This window comes from Halictus rubicundus, chromosome 3 (assembly GCF_050948215.1).
Source record: "Halictus rubicundus isolate RS-2024b chromosome 3, iyHalRubi1_principal, whole genome shotgun sequence".
Taxonomy (NCBI): domain Eukaryota; kingdom Metazoa; phylum Arthropoda; class Insecta; order Hymenoptera; family Halictidae; genus Halictus; species Halictus rubicundus.
In genome coordinates, this window is record NC_135151.1 from 16,352,602 (window position 1) to 16,375,775 (window position 23,174).

General features: G+C 42.2%; 1 protein-coding gene across 1 annotated transcript in view; it reads right to left on the reverse strand.

Moving 5' to 3' along the window:
• The window catches only part of LOC143352908 (amyloid beta precursor protein binding family B member 1), a 289,994-nt gene that overhangs the window by 99,014 nt on the left and 167,806 nt on the right, over window positions 1-23,174 (reverse strand). Inside the window, exon 4 of the mRNA XM_076785940.1 lies at window positions 15,928-16,255. Within this exon, the coding sequence (XP_076642055.1) occupies window positions 15,928-16,255 (328 nt within the window). The remainder of the gene's footprint in view (window positions 1-15,927; window positions 16,256-23,174) is intronic.

Genomic DNA, 23,174 nt, shown 5'->3' on the forward strand with positions numbered 1-23,174 from the left:
CAATTAACGGTCGCTTGCCTTTGGCATCCGGCTCGGGTCTCTTTAACGAGCCGGGTCGGATCGGGCCGGGCCGGGCCGGGCTCGTCTTCCCCGTTTCTCTCTCGTTTCCCTCCGGGTGCAAAAGAACCAGCGATCCCGATAAATTCCAGCGAGTCATGGAGGACGTCCGTTCACGCGGAAACCGTACGAAATCGCATTCCGCGGCTGACGAGCCGTAGAAACGCGGAAATATCCGACCGAACGGAAGGAAGGAACGATAACACGGTACGCCGGGAACAGAGCTGCTGGACTGGACCCCCGGCGCGCTCCTGGATTATATATTTTCGGGAGAGAGCCGGGCACACGACGGATGCTCGGGGCTTAATATATCCGCATTATTCTTCGTCCAGTGAAAAGCTAGGCGGACCGTCGCGTTGCCGGCGCGGCGCAGTGGTAGTGGTAAGGACAAGCCAGACAGAGGTAGATTAATGCAATCCGCATCAATCTCCATCGGGGTTGAAGCCTCGTCTTCCCTCCGGGAAACCATCAGCCGCCGCCGCCGCTTCGTATTCACTTACGGCCATTCGCCGTTATTATGCGTCATTTTGCTCTCGCTTTTGGCCAATCATCTCATCGCAGGGCCGTCCCGCGGTGAGCGCCCGCAAATGGACCGATTACTTTCAAGTGGCCGCCGATATAAAACATTCTTGCCGCGGTAATTGAATTTTTATTACCAGCCGCCGCCGCCGCTACCGTCCCTCCCCTCCTCCATTTTCTACAGTACCGTAGGATGCTCCAGGTGAAAAGCTTGTTATCATGACGTTCCTTTTACTCGGCGATTTTCCACGCCGCGGTAGTCGATAACGTCGAGGAGATTGTGCTCGGGTGGCCCTCGCGGTCAACCATCGAATTATTGTCTGTCCGATGGTTCTGGCCAATCTCAAAAATCATGTTTGACACTGAACCTACCACGGCCGGTCAAATTGACCTTCTCAAACTTCTGCGTAATTTCTGCAACATCATCACATCTCTATTTATCTTTACGACTTTTCTTAAAGTATGTATACAATGTTATTTCTCAGTATTTATTTCTCGTTTTATTTTTTTTCCCCAAGAAATGTATGTATCTTGTCCTACCTACCGCGGCCGGTCAATTTGACCGCACTGGATAATATGGTATTTACTCTTGCAAACCTAAACAATCAGTATAAAAGAAAGGCTATTCTCAATGTGACCTGGCCAACTCAAAATAAATGAGCCGCCTTATTGAATGAAACGCTATCAAGTTACGCACGTGTCTGATAATACTGTTTCACGGCAAATACATCCAAGCCGCAAAGGTGGACGACACAGTACAATTTTGTAAATCGAGGGGGGAGCATCGCAGTATTTTTTTGTATAATTGAAATTATATGAAAATAAATTTGTATCGTCGTTTTACGGAGGTTGTTCATCTACTAATTCATTCAGCAACAAATTGACTGTTATCTACGTTTAATGTATTAACAATAACTTTTTTAAAGGGCCGGTCATTTTGACCACGCACGGTAGGAAAAGGTATACAAGAAATGTCGGTAGGTTTAGTGTTAACTTCGCACAAGTTTCATTTATTTTCTAAGTTTCTAAGACGATTTATAGTTATTGGATGACGAAATTCTCACCTCACGCTATAATCTCGTCACTTTTTGCAGTAATAAATTGTAGGGATGCGAAACCGTTAAGCGCGATCCACGGTTAGGTTGCCCCGAGAGGCAAAAACGCGTGGCGTTTTTGTCGAAGGACACCCGCGGATCGCGGAAACAATAAACAGCTGACAGGTGAACGCCCTAGCGAGCGTGTGCGAAAGAGTGGGAGCGTGAGTGCGCGAGGGAGAAAGCGACGAAGGTGCGACGACCGCGAATTCCGTATGTGAGCCGATTTGTATGTATGTTATTGTTGTGACGATTGGCCTATATATGCGAGATAGGTCGCGGCCGCGAGTCAGAGGTGAAGAGCGAGCACTGCGAGTCGAAATTGTATGGAGAGAAAGAGTGAACAATGCGAATTGAAATTTTATAGAGAGAGAGAGAGAGAGAGAGAGAGAGAGAGAGAGAGAACTGTGAGTCGAAATTGTTTACGTTAACAGTTAAAATATTTATCATTACCCCCACCCATACTACGTAGGATTGCTATTCTAACCAATAGTTATTGTCACTAACCAATAGTGTAATAGAAATTGTCTCTGAAAAATCGTAAATCTTAAATTTAAATTTACGTAAATCGTAAATTTATGGTAGACCGTGTTGTTGGATGCACGTAAATAAAGTTTTTGTATAACTCGAATGAAGATATATACGCCATAGGAATTCCATAATATGTATATATTTATGATATAAAATATGAATATGCATCTACTCGTTATTATGTTATTTAACCTTATCGCAGTAGTGACGAAATATCCTTGTCACGCAATGTGGTGTATGAAATGCTTTAGGGAAGATACGTACCTTGTAACACAATGTCTTTTGTGTGCTGCTGTGTATGAAATATCGTCGTAAATGCAGTGTTTGTATTCCGTAACGTCCTTAGCTTCCTAACAACCTATTCAGTTCGAAGAGAAACGTAAACAAGCTTTGAATTATCCTGGTACATGTTGTAAATAAACAACGTCTTCAGAACGTCGATTCAAAACTAAAACTAGAATAATCATTCAATATTGTTGCAATTCTATTTATTAAATAGTATCCGATATTTCCTATTATGTTCGAAAACTTTTATTGTATCGTTAATCAATAAAAAAAAAACCGTGATCCTGTTATAGAAAAACTTTTATTTTCACGTTTTATTAGTTGTATTCAACTTACAACTGTTATTTTCAAGAGTATTTCCTTATCTGTTCTCAACGGAAGTTATAATGTGAGAACTTTGTTAAAAAAGTTACACGTGTAATAAATCCTAATAAAGCTTATTAAAAAGTTCCAGATCCCTCCCGAGCTCTGATTTATTCTCTTTGGACGGAAGACGAAGTATGACATAGAAAATGCATTATTCCCGTTGCGGTAAATATTTTTATATCTTCGAATGAAACAGTCCTATAAAATATCGATCATTCAACTGTGAAATATACAAATATTCCACAAGTCCATTGAGACATTCGAAAGAGTGTTCGTAAAACGACTAAAATTTTCTCAATACACTATATTTATTGTTATGTTGAACAGACATAGTGTTGAACGCATTATATGCGCAATAATCGATCAAATGACTGAGTATTGAGAACGGTTTCCATATTTACCTGTTTCCAACGCCTAATAAACTCTTAATTTCATTGCCGCCATAATCGCATAGTAAAATATCTCAGCTGGCCGCAGGGTCGTTAGTGGGATCATTAGCGTGTTTTAGAGTTTGTGGTTTTGTCTACAAGCTATGGTTACCCTTGTTACTCAGAATTCTACACTTTAATACAGTGTAAACCGCCGATGCTATCAAACAGAGATTATTACGAAAATTAAGCTACTCCCAGAAACTATTAATACAGAAAAATATACATACGAATTTTTGTTTTTTACATCACCACATCGATATACTGAATTCGAGCCGGATTATTAATTCTCACAAAAATTCTTTTAATTACTCGAAATTTTTCCCACTTTACGTTATTTCTCGAGTTCCTGTGTCCACATACTCACCGAGATTTATTTTATTAGGGGTACCCATAAGTAATCAATTATTTGCAAAGAATTTGTTTTGCCTTTAGTTCTGTATCGATCGTTGAAGAGGAAACACGTATTCTTTTACACTTTTCGGTAAAGCAGCCTGTGTTCAAAATATTCTAAAGAGTACAATTTTCTTTTACAACCCTGTAATAAAATGGCGGCGTCCGTACCTTCCGAGAATCATATTCGTCATTGCATACTTTTTCATTTTCATGCGGGATTTAATGCAACGGTAACAACAAAGAAAATTTGCGATGTTTATGGAGATGTATTGAAGGTCAACAAAGTGTCAACGTTGGTTCAGAAGGTTTGCTGCTGCTGATTATGATCTCTCTGACAGGCCTCGAAATGGACGACCAGTTGAATTTGATAATGACACCCTAAAATCTCTAGTGGAAGCTGATCGAAAATTAAGTATACAAGAATTATCGAGAAGCCTTGGGTTCACATGGTCAACTATACAAAGCCACCTACACGAAATGGGAATGGCATATTGGCAGGGAATATGGGTACCGCATCAATTATCCGAGACCAACGAGAATATTCGTCGATCAATTTGCACTTCATTGCTATCCAGATTTCGTAGAGATCCATTTCTTAGCAGAATCGTTATCGGAGATGAAAAATGGATTCTTTATGGTAACATAAAGCGTTCCAAGCAATGGCTTTCTGCAAATCAAACGGCAATATCAACCACTCAACCTAGCTCATCACTTAGAAAGGTGTTACTGTGCATTTGGTGGGACTGTCGTGGCATAATTCACTTTGAGTTGTTGAAACCTTGAGAAACAGTTACTGCTGAGTTGTATTGTCAGCAATTACAACGTCTGTATTCAGAACTATTGAAAAAGAGGGCATCTTTAGTCCACAGAAAAGGCGTAATACTGCAAATTGACAATGCCCGGCCCCATAGAGCGAAACTCACTCAGGAAAAAATCAAAGAATTGCAATGGGAAGTTTTATCTCACCCCCGTACTCACCGGATATTGCTCCCTCTGACTATCATCTTTTCAGATCTCTGGAGCATTATTTAAGAAATAATACATTCACTTTTGTAGAAGATGTAAGGAGACACCTTGAGCCTCTATAAGAGTGGGATTGACAATTTGCAGGAAAGATGGCAAACTAATAATAATGATGGACATTATATAATAAATTAAGAAATAAAAACTTGAATTTACTACAAAATTTGTTTTAGATTTCAAAATAATTGATTACTTATGGGTGCCCCTAATATCATCGCATTAGAAAAGAATCCCGAGTCCTTTGATCCGCAGTTCTAACAGAGCCATTTAAATCACCGACAGCCCCTTGTACAGGAAACCAGCGTCGCGTCGGGGGGCGACGCAGTTCGGGGAACGAAGTTATCGATCAATTAGCCGCGAAAAGATTTCCACAGGGTTGAAACGCGAATCGCCGCAGCGCAGCGAGTCGCCGAATAATGAGGCACCTTATTAGATCATCGATTTTCCGGGGGTAGATGTCGGTGCCGCGGCAATCCCCCGGCAAAGCGGCGAATTACCCGGTGCACGTCAAGTGCCTAACAACGTAACGTTGTGTAATTTCAGATGCATCGTCGCAAACGAAGTTAACGTGGCGCCCGCGTTGAAAGCGCCCGGGCCGGTCTGCGGGAAAATTCGCTTTTCCCTGCCCTAACTCGGCCGGATTATTCGATCAGTCGCGACGGATTGTCGCCCCCTGATGGCTTCGTTACCTTACCGTGCCAATGAACGACGACCCCGGGAAAAACGGGATCGGCGCGACGAACAAAAACAGGGAAAAAGGCACCAGCTACGTTGTAATGGACTGTCCAAACGGACCGCGGACGCTTTAAAACTTCGCTGCTCGCGCAGACCGCGTGGCCGACGAATCGGAACAAACATTACTTGAGAAACGAGGTGTGCTGCGAACGACTTTCCGAGTTTTAAGTGGAACACGGGCTCGATGAATCGCGCAAGCACGGGCTTTCTCGTAAATTCTTTGCCGGCACCGTTTCAGATGGTATTCGAATGATATATGGAACGGTCCAGTGTTTTCGAAGAACTGTTCGCCACTTCTTTTATTAAAGGCAGCCGCTCTCGATAGCACAATGCCGAGGACTCGTGGCAACTTGAAGATTAATCACTCGACTAGGTTTCCTGCGTTTGTGATAACAATGATTAGGCAAGATTTAATACGGTATTGCGGTTAAAGAAATTTTGAAATGGCAATCTATTATTCCCGAATTAAAGAAATTTAAAAATGTCAATATATTGTTTCTAGGGGTGTGCGAGAACATGAAATATCGGGAACCCGATGGTCGGGGCGAGTCGGAAAGAGGTCGGGTTGGGTCGGGTCGGGTTCCCGAAAATTTGGAGATTCCCGAAACAATCGGGTAATTGTAACACACGGATGTTGGATAGAAATTGATTTGCTTTCTTAATGGAATTAATAGGTTGAATTTCATAGTATTTTTAGATTCTGCGGATGCTTTCATTTTTCATATTTGACCTGCTGAGTTGTATTATAAGTGCATAATATCTGCGGTTTAGTTTTTAGAAAATTGAATTATGCCGCTCATCTGTCAAGGATAAATTTAAAACTGGATTTCACATATTAACTTGCAGATCTAGTGGAAAAAATTGGCATCGACCAGAGGGAAGGTTTTTTTGTATTTACTCGGTGTATATTTTGCATAGTTTCCATTTGTTTCTACGTTTTATCGTTACGCGAGATTAAATATGACGGGCACCGGATAAAAGATTCATGCTTTCAGTCTTCATGAATTTCAACTCGGGAGTATAGCAGCAAGAATAATAAAGTATATTTTTACGTTCAGGTTATGCTAGCGAACGAACAGTGTAAAAACAGTTGAAACAACTGATGGGAAACACGAATCGTGTGTAAAAGCGTTCGTCTGTAACCACAGTCGAGAAATCACGTGAATACATGCATTCAAGTCAACGCAGAAAGTTTTCAGATGTTGCTGGTGTATTTCAAATGCGATGCAGCCAAGATAAGAAAACGACTTCCGTCGTCGTTATTCTACTTCTCAGCAAGAGACGTGTATTTCATGTGCACGGCAACCTTATGTTGCTTTTCTGACTTGTGAAAAAACATGTCGGACAGCAGGGGTTTTATATATTTACTTTACAGCCCACACCTGTTTCCTTGCGAAAATTACATTGAAGTCTTGATCTAAGCTCAATCCTCGGGTCCGTGCTGTGACATGGATCGTGTAGGGCTAAATACAGTCCAAGTTATGTCGTGTTTGGTATCATTTTAATCAGAGAAATGCTACAGATAAGTCGGTGAAAGTCCCGTGAAAAATTAATGAAACATAAAGAAGTTTTGTAATTGGATTAGTAGTGGTTCACACCGATATACCTGACCCGATATCGGATTACATGGCAGGTTTACAATACACGGTGACCGAGGCAGCTCGAGCTCGAGGAGAGGGTAGGCGGACTGACTAAGATCGTGTAGCTCTGTTCGGCTTAGATCGAGACTTTACTGTACTTATTTTTCTCCGTGTAAAAGTTTATTGAACATAAGCGCTTTACAACTATGCCGAACCCGATGCAACAAGAACAACATTGTAACGCAAAAACGAAAAATAGTATCTGAATATTCTTGGGAGTAACTGTAATTATTTAAAATTCATACTAATTTGAAATAGCTTGAAAACATTGACCTCAAAAGGCACTTCATTGAATGTAATTTTTCAGTTTTGGTATTTCGATTGTGCTCAATTAATCCTGTTCACTATTCAGATGCTAGGTAACTCGAGCAAATAAGATAATATTGTTTGTCCTCCTCAAGGAATATTATACTATTTGTAGACAATTCTGGAAATAGAACAGTACGAGATTTCAATAGGCGCATTATCAGCGGCGATGGTTGCAGCCATATTGAAAGTTTCAGAACTGCCGATCAATGGACAGCACAATGGATCAAGTTTCGCATTATTTCGACGCGATTTCACTGCCGACGCGATCCTAAAGTTAGTTAAAAAGTTTACACGTACACGCATACAGAGTTACGAATCTGTGAAACGAACGTTCCGAACGTGTCGCGTTCGTAAATCCCAAGTTGATCGTCGGGGAACGCGTCTGATTCACGAATCACCGTGTATTACCCGGAAAATTAATATCGCGTAATTGGATCAGATGGCAGCGCAATGGTTGCGCGTAGTAACATGTCCGAAATGATCACGACGAGCCTAACACGATTTTCCATAGATGCAAAAAGTCTATCGAGTAGAACCTTTCTTTACATAATAATCGCAAACGAAATTATTAGATTACTGGAAGTAGCTAGATGGCTCGCAATTGAAGTTGCTGCTGAATGAACTGTTAAAAGATTATCGTACGAATAAATGAATGATTTAAGTCTATCAAGCGTATACTTAAATAAATATTTCACTCCATATTTTCACTTCATCATAATTATTAAGTGGCAGCCATTGCCCCATTCTTCCCTGCGTTTCGAGTTGATATTATATTCCACTGATTGGATCCGTGATCCCTCTAACGGGAGAATTCGGGAATTATTTTTGCAACGAACTCCATCGGATCGGTAGAACGTCGAACCGTGTGGCGTATCAATCGAGGTAGACGAATTCCTGGAGGAAACTTTTGCGATTGAGAGGATCGAGCGGGCGGAAATCTATTTACAGGGTAGCACAATGGGGAAAATGCTCTCTCTCTCTCTCTCTCTCTCTCTCTTTCTCTCTCTCTATCCCGAGCTAAAGATCGCGTTTCCCCGATCGTTCATTGGATCGTTTCACCAGCAGCCATTCGCTAATCGTCGAATGTTTCAGGCTCCGCGAGTCCAGGCATCACTGCGCGGCGCGGAGCAGCGCAGCGCAGCGTTTCATCTATTCTACGTCTGCGGGCATTTAACCAGCCGGAACGCCGACGGCGGACTGAATTTGGGCAAGTCCAAAGGGAGTACCGAAGAGGCAGACGTGAAAGGAGTTAACGAAGGGTGAGAGGGACGATGGGATTGAAGAACGAGGAGGTGGAAGAAGAAGCCACCTTTCAGGAGACAGGAATGCAGTACCCTGCCAGACGCCTGGCGTTTCCTTAATTGCATTTTTATGCTCGCCCGGATTTCCGGTCCGAGAAAAAGGACGAGGCCGAAAAGGCATCGCCCGGGAGAACCATTGCCGAGGGTTCACGGGAAAAACCGGCGCGGCGGAGACGAAGGGATTGCCAGGGAGGAGAACAGAAAGATAGGACGGATGAAATGGGACGGGCGCGAAGAGAGGAGTTTATTATCCCGGCTGGAAGAGGCTCCACCGGTGTCCATTAACGTATCTCGATTCAACGCGGACCGAGACAAATGAGACGCGCAATCGATGCTCTTACGGCGCTCCCGCGATCCTCTTCCGCTTCGTTAAACTCCTGTCGCGGATAATTACTTGACAAACATGAATCAACGGGCCCGTCGAATGTCGTTTAAACGGAACACTGCTGGACACTGGTCGAATTCAGTGAAATATATTTGTTAAATTACTTTAAACGAAAGAGTACTCCTTTCTATTAGGTTGTATGAAACGGTCTTAACACTAAACCTACCAAGAACAAAACATATGAAAGTAAAACATCTCATAGAAGGCAGAAGATTGAGTTTAATTAAACTCTGTACGATTTTCATTATGATATGTGCTTAACACCTTAAATGCCAGAAATCAATCCAAGAGATTCTTACAAAATCAGTGTAATTTAATTAATGAAACCGAAACTAGAAATTTAAAATGTATTATAGGGAATGCTGTCTTAACCCTTTTGAATTTTTGAAGATCCCAATAAACTTCTAAACTTAGCCAAAAGTCACTGTCAGTCATATGTGACTGACGTGGCAGTTAACGTCTAACGTGTCAAATAAAGAGGTCAATTCAGTGATTTCCTGCGAAAACGTTTTTATAATTTCAATAAGTGTGAAATAGAAAATGCCTGTAGTAGGTTTAGTGTTAATTGTTAATTCTTCTAAATAAACTTCTTGATCAAAGTAAGTAGCGCGCTCCAAACAACATGTTCTGTCAACGAATAACAAGTAAAAATTGAATTTTTTGGTCGTTCTCGTTTCTCATTTACAAGACCGTCATCTTCATTTTGTGGTATACTTTACCGCCGACGAAAGTGGGGTTGCTCAATCAATAAATTTTGACCAAATATCATATAATGCTACTGTAAGTTATTTTTCCAGTTTTTTTCTACTTGAAATCAAGTATTTTCAGTGCAAGAGTTCTTAATACATTCAAAGACGGAGTAATGGTAGACTGAAGTGTCCAGTATGAAAGCGCTTTTATATTTGCGATTGCTGGCGAAACAATTTCGGCCGTTTGATAGCAGCGACTAAGAAGAGGCCGGGCCAGCGGAAACTAATTACAGGAGTGTTCCGGGAATCTAATTTCGATATTAACGGAAAGTGGACTGGAGCGAGTGGCAATCGACGAAAGCGGATCGGGTTCGACCTTTCGAAAATCTCGTTTGCAAGATTAACGTGCCGGGACGGGACTGTCGGCAATTCCAAACATTGCTGCTGAAAGATCCCCGGGACGAAGGAACTGGACGCCGCCGCGCGAACAGGAAAGAGAGTCGAGGAGGAATTCCGGTCCGTTGAACAAAATCGCACCGGAGCCCCTGTAACTATTCCGAGAAGCTCCAAATCGTCTATCGAAGTTGTTCCTTCTTGTTCAATTGCGTTTGCCCTCTCGCTGCAAGTCTTAATTCGCTAAGAACGCGGAACGCTCAGTCGAAGCATCGTTCCGTTTAAGGGCCCGGTCTTCGTAGATTCGCGATAAGGTAGAGTGACTACATTACCATCAAAAAATGGTTTTACGCGCCTCAACTTTTCGTCCTTACATGAGAATATTTTGTCGCTGGGAAAGGGCTCATTCGAAAGAGGAAGGTTCAATCTAGTGCTCGCTGGTCAGGAGCTGCCGAGATTATGCAGATATTTGGTAATATAAGCGTTAGAAATATCAAAAATCCAAGCATTTTTATGCCATTGGATGAGTTTTCTGGATGAAATCGAGAACAGCGCGCACTAGAAAATATCTCCAGCTACAAATTGAGCAATATTTTGTCTTGATTCTCTGGGAAATAAAGCGAAAAACTTGAAGTTAACTTGATAATACGGAGCAAAAATTGTGACAAGTTTAGTCACAGACTTAAGACCCGTCGGATCAAGACCAAGACGGATCTTAAATCTGTGTCTGAAGGCTGTGAATGTAAATTACTAATTAAAAAGTTGAGTGACTATCCCGGGCCCTTAAGAAATATAATTTCCTCCTGCGATCGTGCTCTGTTTAATTCTCCGAATTCGATTCGATTATTGAATTTCATATCTGCCTGCAATCGCGATTTTTTATGTTTTTCGTAACGGCTATTGCAAAATGAAGTCTGACATATAATAAAAATTTAAACAATGTTGAGCACAGATTTTATCTGCCCTATGTAGCAGAAAGCAGCTTCCGTCAACAGTTGTGGTCAGCAGAATTCCACGTTTTCTGCGAAATGGTTTTTTAAATATTTACGCGCTCTGCGTGCATGGCAACCGCATTAAATCCTTTCAGCGGGCTTTTTTTAATAGTTCTAGTATGATATGACAACAGTATTATTACACAGCAAGCGCATCACCATAACTCTAATAACTAGATTTTAAAATTAGTCGACGCAAAGCAGGAAAAATATTTAAAAGATTTAACTGTACTGTTGTAATTATTTCCAGCTTGATACAATGATTAAAAAACGAAATAAATGTCTATGTACGTCCGGTAGCTTGAAATTGATGCAGGTAATTTTTATTTTGCAATTACAATTTTTATTTCAATTTTTTTTTCGTGAAACTCCGCAGTTTAATTATAATCAAAACGGAAAAGAGTGACGGGATAATTATTTTTTCGATTAAACGGTTTCAATATCGGTTTCGTACGAAATTGATGCAATACTTCAACGATAATCACAATTTCAACAGTATACGTTTTCAACCTTTCAATCAATGATTTATTGATTTCTCCGTTTATAATTACAATATTAATTAATATTAATTCATAAATACTTTCTGTTTAAAAGAAAACACTGGTTCGACACAGATTCGGAAACTTTTATTGCTTTGGTTGAATGCGAAACAATATTGCACGCGGTTATGAACGACCGAAATGAATTTTCCTCATTAATATCAAATCAATGTCATATGCGATCAAAATAAATTTCCTTCATCGATATTTATTATAAGGGACCGCAACAGCATACTCCTTGTCAAGAATGGTTATCCACAACGACACAGGTCACTTATAATTGTTATTTGTGACCAAGATAATTAATTGTTCAATCACATATTGAAAAATTGCCTTTACGTCTGGCGAATAATATTTTCAACTTAAATACTGTGAATCCTCGATATATGTCAACAACACGGGTCTTGCCAGCGTCGTGTATCGTTCAGGAGGATATCAGTGGGGATAATTCCGCGACATTTATCATCCAGGCCTTGGCGACATATATAGAGAAATCACTGTGAATGGGTACATAAAAATGGTTGAGATAACTGTCACGATCGGATCTTAAACGGCACTACAAAAAGACGCTGACGAAGCGACGTAATCGTCATTCGGCAATAATTACTGCCACTTTTCTTTCGATCAACCAGCTCCGGAAAGACGTGAATTCGCAGAAAAATCCGGTCAATCGATCAACGTTCGGAAAAAAGTAATGACCCGCGACGCGACAAGTATTCGACGACTTCATTCCGTCGTTCCATCATAATCGGAAGACGAATGGGTCGTGATTCTCTTTAAGGCGGCTCGATAGCTCGCCGGAGCTCGATAACAGGTTCGAAAGACAAAGGGGGTCGACGAGGGTCTGGGAACTAAAAGACGAGAATTTCGACCGGTCGGACAAATATACCAGCGGACGGTAAAACGTGAGGAAGACAGGGTGTGGGAGGGGAGGGGAGGGGGGCGTGTAACTGCCGGAAATAAGTTCGAACTGGCTTGTAGCATCGGCCATTCGTTCCTTCTGTCCAAGCCCCTTTTCACGGGTCCGGATTTATTGAAATTTTATGCGGTATCCCAATGAGGTCCGACTCGGAAGTTTTATCAACGGCTCTAGGTGGCCGGACCTTATATTACTACGTGCAGAATCGTGGCACGGTATGAGAGGAGGAGAGAGGAGAGAGGAGAGAGAGGAGGGAATCGTTCGATTTCGCTTCACGAAGAGACGATCTCCCTCGGCTACACCGCGGCTCGAGAAGGGCTCCTCGCCGGAATATCTCAGTTCGCCCGGGATAAAAGAAATTCCGTAGCGGAAGGGCGCCGAAAGATCGGCTCATGTTTAAAAGCAAAAGCATAAAAATATCCCCGAGAAAATGGCGGACAGTTACGGGGACGAATATAAATCGCGGGTATTTTCATCTTCGTCCGGCGGATATATTAGATTCGCCGTCGCAGTTCGACACCGGGATATCGCTTCTTTTTATTCGGGGCTCGTTTGGGACGATTTCGGCCGGGGCGACGATCTGTTCTATGACTTCTCTGAGCGCGTCCTGTGCTACAGGGTGTTTCACGAAACGTGACGCAGAAAGTTTTAATACCTCCTACGTATAGGGTGGAGATGCGTCTCCACTAAATGTGTATAAATGCCTCGATTGAAATTGAAAATGAAAATATATTCGAAATAAAAATTACAGTGAATTCTCGATATATGTCAATTCTTGATATGTCATTGTCGATACATGTCGTGTATCATCCAGGATACACGAGCCGTGTTATTATATCCGAGGCCTCTCGAGCTTCGCGGCCCCTCACGCGGTGTGTCCCGCAGTAGTGGGGATAATTCCGCGACGTTTATCATCCAGATCTTGACGACACGTATAGAGAAATCACTGTACACCGAGGCAAATCGGATGACACGAATGAATTTTTTATTCGATATTGTTCTCAAGGTCGTTTGAAAGAAATGAGCGTGTTGATTTGTGTTGAAATGACATTGTACACAGAAATCTAGGTTAGATCAATCGAAACGTAGGTAATTTCCGAAAGCTTTAGGTATTGCTCGTAAACTGTCAAGGAACCACTAATCCATGTAATCCAATATTGCTGTTAGATTTCAGAAACGTGATATCGGTTTATCAATGATGTAGTTACCTCGCATTTCAAGGGCAATTGATAGTGATAGTACACTAGACTAAAAGTCCGTTTTGACATTAGTTATAACCCACTGATAATCTTTAAATATCCTTAAAAATAATTTCAAACAAAAAATTCGTTTGTACCATTTTATTACGGCGAAGGATAATTTTGTCTCCGATATTCGTTTCCATTTTCAATTCCAACAGAGATATTTCCGAACTCGTCCTGTGGTTAAAAATGACTTGCAAGTGAATGAACTAGGTGGTTCAATTTACAATGTCTCGTGAATTCTAAAGAACTACAATGCACCCTAACTTTCTTTATATCTCATAGATAGTAATAATTTTGTAAATTTGCTTAAATCTGTATACCTAAAAATTTCTTCTCATCTCACGAAACACTCTGTAAAGGACTTACTAGGTATCTATTAGACGCGAAGAGGGTTTCAGAATATTCTATAATTATAGAAACTGCCTTGGGTGGGGGGATTTGGGTCCATTTTGACCGATAGTAACAAACGTCCGATTTAAATTCTAATTTTCAAGTGATCAGGTTAAATCGTTCACTATTTGGAGATCAATATCGATTTCAAATCAGCAGGATTAAGAATATAGTGTTTGGCTACGGGTGAAAGAAAATTTAAGGGGTGGTTCTCCAAGACAATATCAGACGAAAATGAAGAATAAAGAAACTGCGATTTCGGCGAAGAAGTTATTATCAATTAAAAATTCGCCTAAAATGCGGCAACCCTGCCGACAGAGGTGCACGTTGCTTATACATCATAAAGGCGCGACAGTCAGGTACTAAAGGGGGTCCTCGTTCGCGCCCAATGGTTAGGCTTTGACGTCACACAGTTTAGCCAATAATTCGGCTAGATCCGACGGTTTACAGTCGGAATTCTTGCCAGGTGACTTCTTGCGAGACACGCGGAGTATCTGTCACGTGACTGTCACGTGCTTCTATGACGTACGCAACGTACACCTCTCTGTTAACCGTGTTGCCGCATTTCAGGCGGAGTTTTAACACGTTGCATGCCACGCCACCCATATGTGGGTGACGGAATTATTTGTGCAGGTTTTAAAATGAATTTTTACGTTGATGTATTCATTGTACCAAACTTGATTGGGATCTGTAACTTGCAAGAAAGTTGGAGGACTACTCGGTATCATACATTTAATTTTTTTCAATTTTTATTTCATTAAATATCTTGCTTTGATTTTATGGAATTTTTGGGGTTTCTAGTTTAGCGATCAAAGTGTTAATAGGTAATAACTAAGAAATGAAGCCGAAATCACGATTTTGTTACTCTTCATTTTCGTCTGATATTGTCTTAGAGAATCATCCCTTAAATTTTCTCCCACCTGTAGCCGAACCCCTGTATAGAAATGTATGCGTAAGGATTCGAGTGTAGGTAGTCGCGATATAAGTGATTAAAAAATAGCATAAATTTTCGTTTTCAGTGTCACTCCGTTCAAAGTCACAATTGCAGTCTCGCGGCATGCAGCAGCAACGATCTTCATCGATAGAAAATCAGTCGAGGTCGTTCCGTCGTTGGGGGTGTGGCACGCGTCCGACGTAACAAACTGCCCCGGCGGCGCGGCGTTGCCCTGACCGGCACCGTTCTGTTGTATTAGGTTTGTCGCGGCGTTCCATCGTCGTGTGATCGACTTGTCGCAACATTAATCCGTCACGTGAAGACTATTAATTCGCGGCGCGGGTTCGCGTATCGTGTTCCCGACAATTTGTCACCGTCTCTCGTGTAGGACTTCTTTCGGCGGTGTCGTTAAAGCATCGATCGCGGGACGACGGAACCTTCCGAGAAACCTGATAACTCCATCACGGTATCAGGGACACCTGGTACATCGTTATTCGGGGCATCGCACGGGCCACGGTGTGTAGCCGGGCTAAGGACACACGCGGGGTCCGAATCCCGTGAAAACACGAGCCGAACAGGAGTAATCCCGTCGTCCCGATTCCGGATGCACCCGGCGTTCATAAGCCGAAAGTTTCCCGGGAAGAATACCCGGTGACCGTCGCCGGAAGAATCGAACGCCGCGGTCACGTCGGCCGTCCGGTTCGACGACGAACGTGATCCGTTCAATGCCCCGGGCCTTCGAAATGACGGCTACTCACCCTAGGTTATGGTTGTCCGAATTGTCCGGCGCGTCCTCCGTCACGGAATCTTGAGTGAGGGGACCTTGAGTGACGTCAACCCCCATGCTGCCTAAATCCAGGGTGGCGTACGTTCTGCGTGCCTGCACTCTTGTGCCGACCCCGCCGCCGGTCACCTCGCCGCCTCTGTCACCGCCGGTCACCTCGCCGCTTCTGCCCCCGTTGCCGACTAATTCCTGATAGAGCTCATCGTACAGAGAGCTGCCGTTCCCGTTGCTATTCAACGCGTCGTCCAACCGGGCTGGGTCCAAGTGGTAGTTCGGGTTCTCGAACGAGAGCAGACCGTTCTCTGAAAAATCAAAACAATCACAATTGTTGTCTCGCTCCTGCCCACGAGTGTTCCGAGCAGCGTTCGATTGTTCGGAAGCTGGTTAGAGCAGCGGAGATGTTCGGTTACTATGGTAAGCTTGTCGGTGGTTTAGAAGTGTGTACGATACTCTGTTTGAAAGCGTTTCGACACTTGCCGCATTTTAGTCATTATTTTCTGAATTCTGTGTTGCAATGAAAAAAGTACCTGTTCAACTGATAATTGAAAATGACAATGAAAATATTAAAAATAAAATAATTGTAATGTTAGAAATACTAATATATTTCAGTTATTTTAACTTTTATTTATGCAACACGACGTTGGATAATATTCCTCTTGCCCAACGTTAACTGCACGGGGAGACGAACAACAGTAAGCACATATTCTTTGTCATGACTAGACTGCGGATCTTTATGCAAAATTAAAATTTTCTACTCGAATTGCAACAAACTGGAGTGAAATAGAAATTTATTTTCTTTCTTAATATGTTTACTGTGTTGAAAATGACGAATGTTTTTACTGTTTTAAAATAAGCCTACCCATTTTTCTCATGGATGCATAAAATCCGCAGTCTAGTCATGACACTGTATCATATACCTCGAAGAAGTCACAAATGTCAAGATACTTATAAAAAGCCATATAGTTGCGATTGAATGCATGTTAGTTTGAAGGTGCAGGTGTTCGAGGAAGGTGTTTGATTAAAATTGATACGATTGCAGTGGAAGATAGTTTTACTACTAATAATATAATATGGAGAATGAAATACAAGATCTACTCTATAGCGCATGGTCTACTCCTTTACTAATGTTTAACTGTAATTTAAAATAGAAATGCGCGAAAGGAATAAGGAATGTCATCAAAATAAAAATGTACGAGAAAATGTTGTAATGTTTCTTTTTTGTTAAGTGTAGTTCTTATATAAACAGGTAGTTCCTATTCATAACCCTCGCATAGATCATACTAATTACGTAAGTATCATTTAATTATGTAATATAATTATGAATTACATACATATATGGAAACTATTACACGGATAATCAGCTAATAAGTCATTTTGAAATTAGTGGAATGACAGAGCGTAATCTTTCAAAGGAGATTACCTATAATTATGTGTCAAAGTGTGATTGTTTTCCTGTAAGTTGAAATTTCGATATTAGCGACAATAACTAGTTAAATATTTTATCAAAACATTTTCGTTCCGGAGGGATGGAATTCGCTGCCTTCCGCTGGAACGTCAACAAATTTTGCAATATTTCGAACAAATAACAAACGAAGGACGACAAACATATATTTCAAGTCAAAGAAAAATGTATGTTCCTTTTCATTAAAGAATAGACTGTTGTATGTAAATATTCGAAAAGATATAAAAATATTCTTCGGTATACTAATGAATTCGTAGCACATTCTTTGCGAAGCGGATCATTTACAAACAACCGAAATACATGTTAAAAATGGTCTCCACCTTCGTTTCACTAATCTCTACCTATGCATTCGCTCCATCCTACAAGTACAGTGTTTTCTCGATATATGTCCAAAACACGGGTCTTGCCGCCGACATATATCGTCCAGGAGATGCTTTGATTCACGCGCCTTTACACTTCCCGGCGTCCGAGGCCTCTCGAGCTTCGTTGCCCCTCACGGGGTATACCCCGCTGTAGTGGGGATAGTTCTGCGACTGTTACCAGCCAGGTATTCGCGACATATATCGAGAAAAGACTGTAGTTAATGGATCTCCAACAAGATCGACAAAAATTCGACCACAAAGTAACAATTGATCATTTACGGAAGCTACGAATGAATGTCGGGACCACAATAAACCGGAACAAAGTTTGAACGTAAAGTTACAATCGATAGTTCACGGAGGCTACGAATGAATTGATACTCCTAAAATTTACTCTGGTCATCAGCTATCCCCAGTCTCCCGATCGGCTTCAATATACCCCGCCTCGTTACACAATCCATCATCCCGCCCATCAAAAATAACGCAAAACATTTCTCCAGGTGTTACTACTTTGTTCCCGGGTAATATCGGCTATTCAATATCCGGGGGCCCCACTGTTTCATCCTCGATAGCCATAAAAATATCATCAACCGTCGTCTCGGAGCCCTCGAGACCTTTTCCGGCCACGCGGAGTTTGGTCCGCCCCGCGACGGCCGTTTCTACTTCATCGTTGGCGTCTACTCGGTGCAACATGCGGTCCCGTTGCGTTGCGTCGCGTCGCGTCGCGTCGGTGCATCGGTTAGTAGGTATTCCGGGAGAACGCGTAGGAAGCGGAGAGGGTCAAGGTTCACGACTCGTAACAGGCTCGGATAGGTGTAGTCAACGTCGACGAAGGGAAAGCGTGAGACGCCGCGCCGGCACCGGGGGCTCTTTAGTCGTTTTACGAGCGGCCGTAGAGAGGCTACGTACGAAAAAGCGACAGAACACGGCGCGAAATAACCTGGCCGATCGATAGCCTCGCCGCCAGTGCCGTTCGTGGAAAGGTGTGCTCGACTTTTACGATAACGAAAAACGTCATAGTGCCGGTCCTCGACGTATCAAGATAGAGCTCCTGGACGGAAATAAATGGACGGGAACGGGAATAAGGGAGGCCTTTGGGACTGTAAATACGGAAAGAGAGAGAGAGAGAGAGAGAGAGAGAGAGAGAGGCCGGACGAGAGACCGTTGGCGGATCAATCGCGCCGGAATCTCGCGAAGCTGGAAAGCCCGAAAAGTAGCTCGGATCGAACCGCGTCGCTTGTCGTCGGCCGATCGATCGGGATAGATTGAAAGTTGCTGGACAAAGCAGATGCAACGTAATTGCAGCGCGTGACAGACAGTTACACCCAGCAGATTGTTTGTGATCGTACTCACTGATGCTCCTGAATAAGACGGCTGTCGCTAGAAGCACGTTGCACAGAAACCGACAGAACGCGTCCATGCCGACGCGTCGCCGGTCATATTGTTACAAGAGATCGCCTTGCACCGATAATCGTGAAACCACGCCAACAACACTTATCGACGAGCTATTGGCACACATATACACCCGGAAAAAATACACGGTCAGAATAGAGAAAGAGAGAAAGAGGGACAGGATCGAAGAAAGAGCGTGTACGTGCGAGAGTCCGGGTGTCTAAGTCGAATCTCCTTGGCCTCCTTTGTCCCTTCCTTTCTTCCTTCCTTCCTTCCTTCCTTCCTTCCTTTCGCTTATCCTTGACACTCCTATCTCCTCCCGGTCTGTCTATCTATCTCGTTCCTACTCTCTGTATTGATTCAACCGTAAGCTTTAAAGCTCTCGGCTTCGAGAAGTCGCCGGGCTCTCTCGGCCGAAGGGACAGGTCGCGTCCCGTACAATCTCGTTCGCGACAAATATTTTACTGTACGCGTGTCCGCTTCTCGTTCCGACCTGCGTGGATTAGATTCGTTCGATTGAAAGCGATTGCTCGCCGCGAGATTAATTTATGTTTCTACGGAGACTAGTCGAACACGGTCGAACGATTAGAAACAGGGGTTCTTCAATGTCCGCATTATACTTCTCGGTTGTTACTAGCTCTTAGGCTGTAGATTTATATGCAAAATAAAAATTGTTTGTATTCACTTCAAGTTACAGGAACCGCATGTTCATTCTTTTAATAATCTTAACGAGTTCAAAGTAATAGAATCATATCTTTAAATCCTTTAAACGTTTTTACTGTTTTGTAGTTGGTCTAATCTTGTCATAAATTTATAACATTCCCAGTCTAGTTGTTAGCAATGTGTATGAAAATATATTAAAAATAATATTTATATATCAAAGTCTCGATCTAAGCCCAGTCCTCGGGTCCGTGCTGTGACATAGATCGTGTAGGGCTACTATTATCTACATTCCGTCAATTAAACATCCAAATACAGTTCAAATTATATCGTGTCATTTTAATGAGAAAAATGCCACGAATTAGTTGGCGAAAGTCTCAAAAAAAAAAAAATAATGACAAATGAAGAACTTTTGTAATTGGACTAGTAGTGGTTCACATCGATATATCCGACTCGGTATGTAATATTTAAAACAGAGGAAGATTACAAGAATATTATCGATATTGTTATCAAAATGATATATTGTCGATATTATATTTTACTTCTTGAAGTCATTACTAGACCGCCGATCTTTATGCAAAATAAAAATTGTTTACCTGAATTGCAACAGACTGGAGTGAAGTAAAAATTTATTTTCTTTTTCAATATGTTTAACAGGTTGAAAATAATGTAACAGAATTTTTAAATTTTTAAATTTTTAAATGTTGTTACTGTTTTAAAATACGCCCATACCCATACCCATACTGGCTTAAAATACCCATTTTTGTCATAAACGCATAAAATCCGCAGTCCAGACATTACAGAGTGAGAAATTGCCATTTGGCTCCCCTTGCAATATATGCGGACAATTTTTATTTCGCATAAAAATCCACAATCAATAGCACACTGAATGGATTAGAAACGTTGTTTATAAATAACGTTAATTCGCGGATAATTTTGTTTAAGTTCGGCAGAGTATTTCAGTGAAGTAAGAAATATGATATTTTGTAGGATAGAACCAGACGAATGATAGTGTTCCTGCTTTGTCGGACCTCTGGTGGACAAAGACTCATAAGAGGATTGGGGAAATGACCAGTTGATTGAAACTCTTGTTCCCAGCCGTGGATCATAATTCGCCGCGATTTTTACGTGGGCTCCGGGAAACAAGGGACCCAGTGTCGATAGCAGGGTCCATTAGCCGATCGAGTCAGCTCGATGAAACCTGTTTCCACGTTCCTTTGACGCCACTTCTTTCTCGTAATTCGGTATTTGTTGCGGCCCTCGCCACTTTCACCGCCCATCGAGCCCCGTGATTCCAGTCATATTTCCGTAAAGTACAAGAGGGTAATCGGCTTTCCTCCGACTTTCTTTGACGTCACAGATCATTCCACCATTGTTTTCCAGTTCTAACCAAGTTTTTACTCGTCGACGTGCCTCCGGCGAAAACTTGTTTGCTCTCTGTACCGATTTCGAAGAAGAGGAGGTCGCTCAATTCGATCTGTGTATCTGTATCTTTTTCGTGTTCGGCGATTATAGTAGAACAGTTTATTTTTGGGAAACTGTTCAGTTGAAAATCTGTCGGCGCCAGACCCGTGCATTCCACGAATAAATTCCCATTGCGAGGAATAATGTTTAATTCAAGAACAACGCAGTTTAATTTACGACCCCCCGGGCAAATTGCATTCTTTCAGGTTGTCAACAACAGCGATTGCAGGTTTTTACATATATTTAGATCATGTTATGCGGATGTGAGAAATGCCAACGTGAAATGCAGTTTAATTCAACATTGTTTTCACTTGAATACTACGAGGCGTGATTAAAAAAAAAATTCAATTTCTACCGTAATAAAAACAAAACCTGTAATTTATTCACAGGAAATGTGATAAGGTTGTTTGGCAGCGATTTACGTTTGTTTAACGTTACTGTCGAAAATCGAACGAAGTGGAGCTTATTTTTCTTCCGCGGTACAGTGAGAGGTACAGAAGAGAAATGACAAACTCAAGCGTTTTTTTAATAATAATTATACACCTGGTCGATCATTTCCAGCTGATTACTTTATTCTCCCCCCAGTGTCGGGAGTGATATTTTATGCAGGACCGCGAGGCAATCTAATATTTCGTTTCGCAGAACACGGCTCCTAATTATCCCGGAAGTGGAAGAAAGTTTGCCAATTCGGGGGAGGGAAATATTCAAGGGGATGAATCACCGGCAGGGGACGCTCCGGTGGCGACAAAATTGGCTCGTGTCGTTGTCCAGTCGCGTTCTATGTGTGTCCAGGAGTCGATAAAGTTCTCGTCCCCGCACTCGGGGACGGCTCCTCGAATGCATCTCGTTATTTCGACCGGAAGCAGCCCGAAGGGACAGCTGAAACTTGGAAGTTCGACGCCGGAGGAACGGGCTGAAACCTCGGCGCGAAGTTTACCCGCTGTCGCCGGGAACCGGAGGGAAAGTTGCCTCGGAAAGAAGAGGCTCCGAGCACCCTTTAAAACCGTGGCGCGACGCTTGTCGATAATCCATTAGCCGGCTTCCGTGTCGGTCTAATGATTCCAAGAAAAGATGTCGAACGAATCGGCGGAACCGAAGAACACCGGATATCGGGGAACTCCTCCCCGTTCCGGGTATGAATAACAAATGCGTCGAATGTTCCATTATGCGGTTTTTACGGGGTAGATGTATGTGTTCAGAAAGATATCCGAATAATTGAACGAGCTCTCGTTTCGAGGATCGATGGGAAGCTTAAACAGCCGAAGATGAATTAATGGATAAAAAGGTATAGAATTTAGAGGAACGAATTGAGTGAAACGACTTCTCGTTTCGCGGATCGATAATAGCCCCGCCGAAGCATTGAAAAGTCGAAGGCGAATATTCATTTCGGGATTCAATAACAGACACGGCGCTTCGAAAATGAAGGATAAGGCAAAGTTCAGACTTCCGAGTAATGAATTATCGATACTGGGATAATTGAACGATGATCTAATTTCGAATGGCAATAACAGGCACGGTGGCATGGGTTCAAGACGAGTGAAAGAATAGAGAGTATAGAATTTGCAATAACGAATTGCAGAGAGATTGTGAAAGAGTTACTGTTCAAAGTTAAGAAATTGGATAAAGTGTCCATTATTGGGTGGAACGAGCTGAAGGTTCTAAAGCCGAGGATTATGGGATTAGGATAGCGTGGGAAAGTGGGGAATGTGGGTCAGGCGAAGTTAAAGAATTTCTAAATGGATTCCAGAATTATGTTTCGAAATAACCCAACCTGTATCATGTATATTTACACCCTGAATTGGCCCCTTGACATACATGTTAAATGAATTTTGGTGTAACTACAGATGTTATTTATTATTTGTGCAAGCTTAACAACGGATTTTC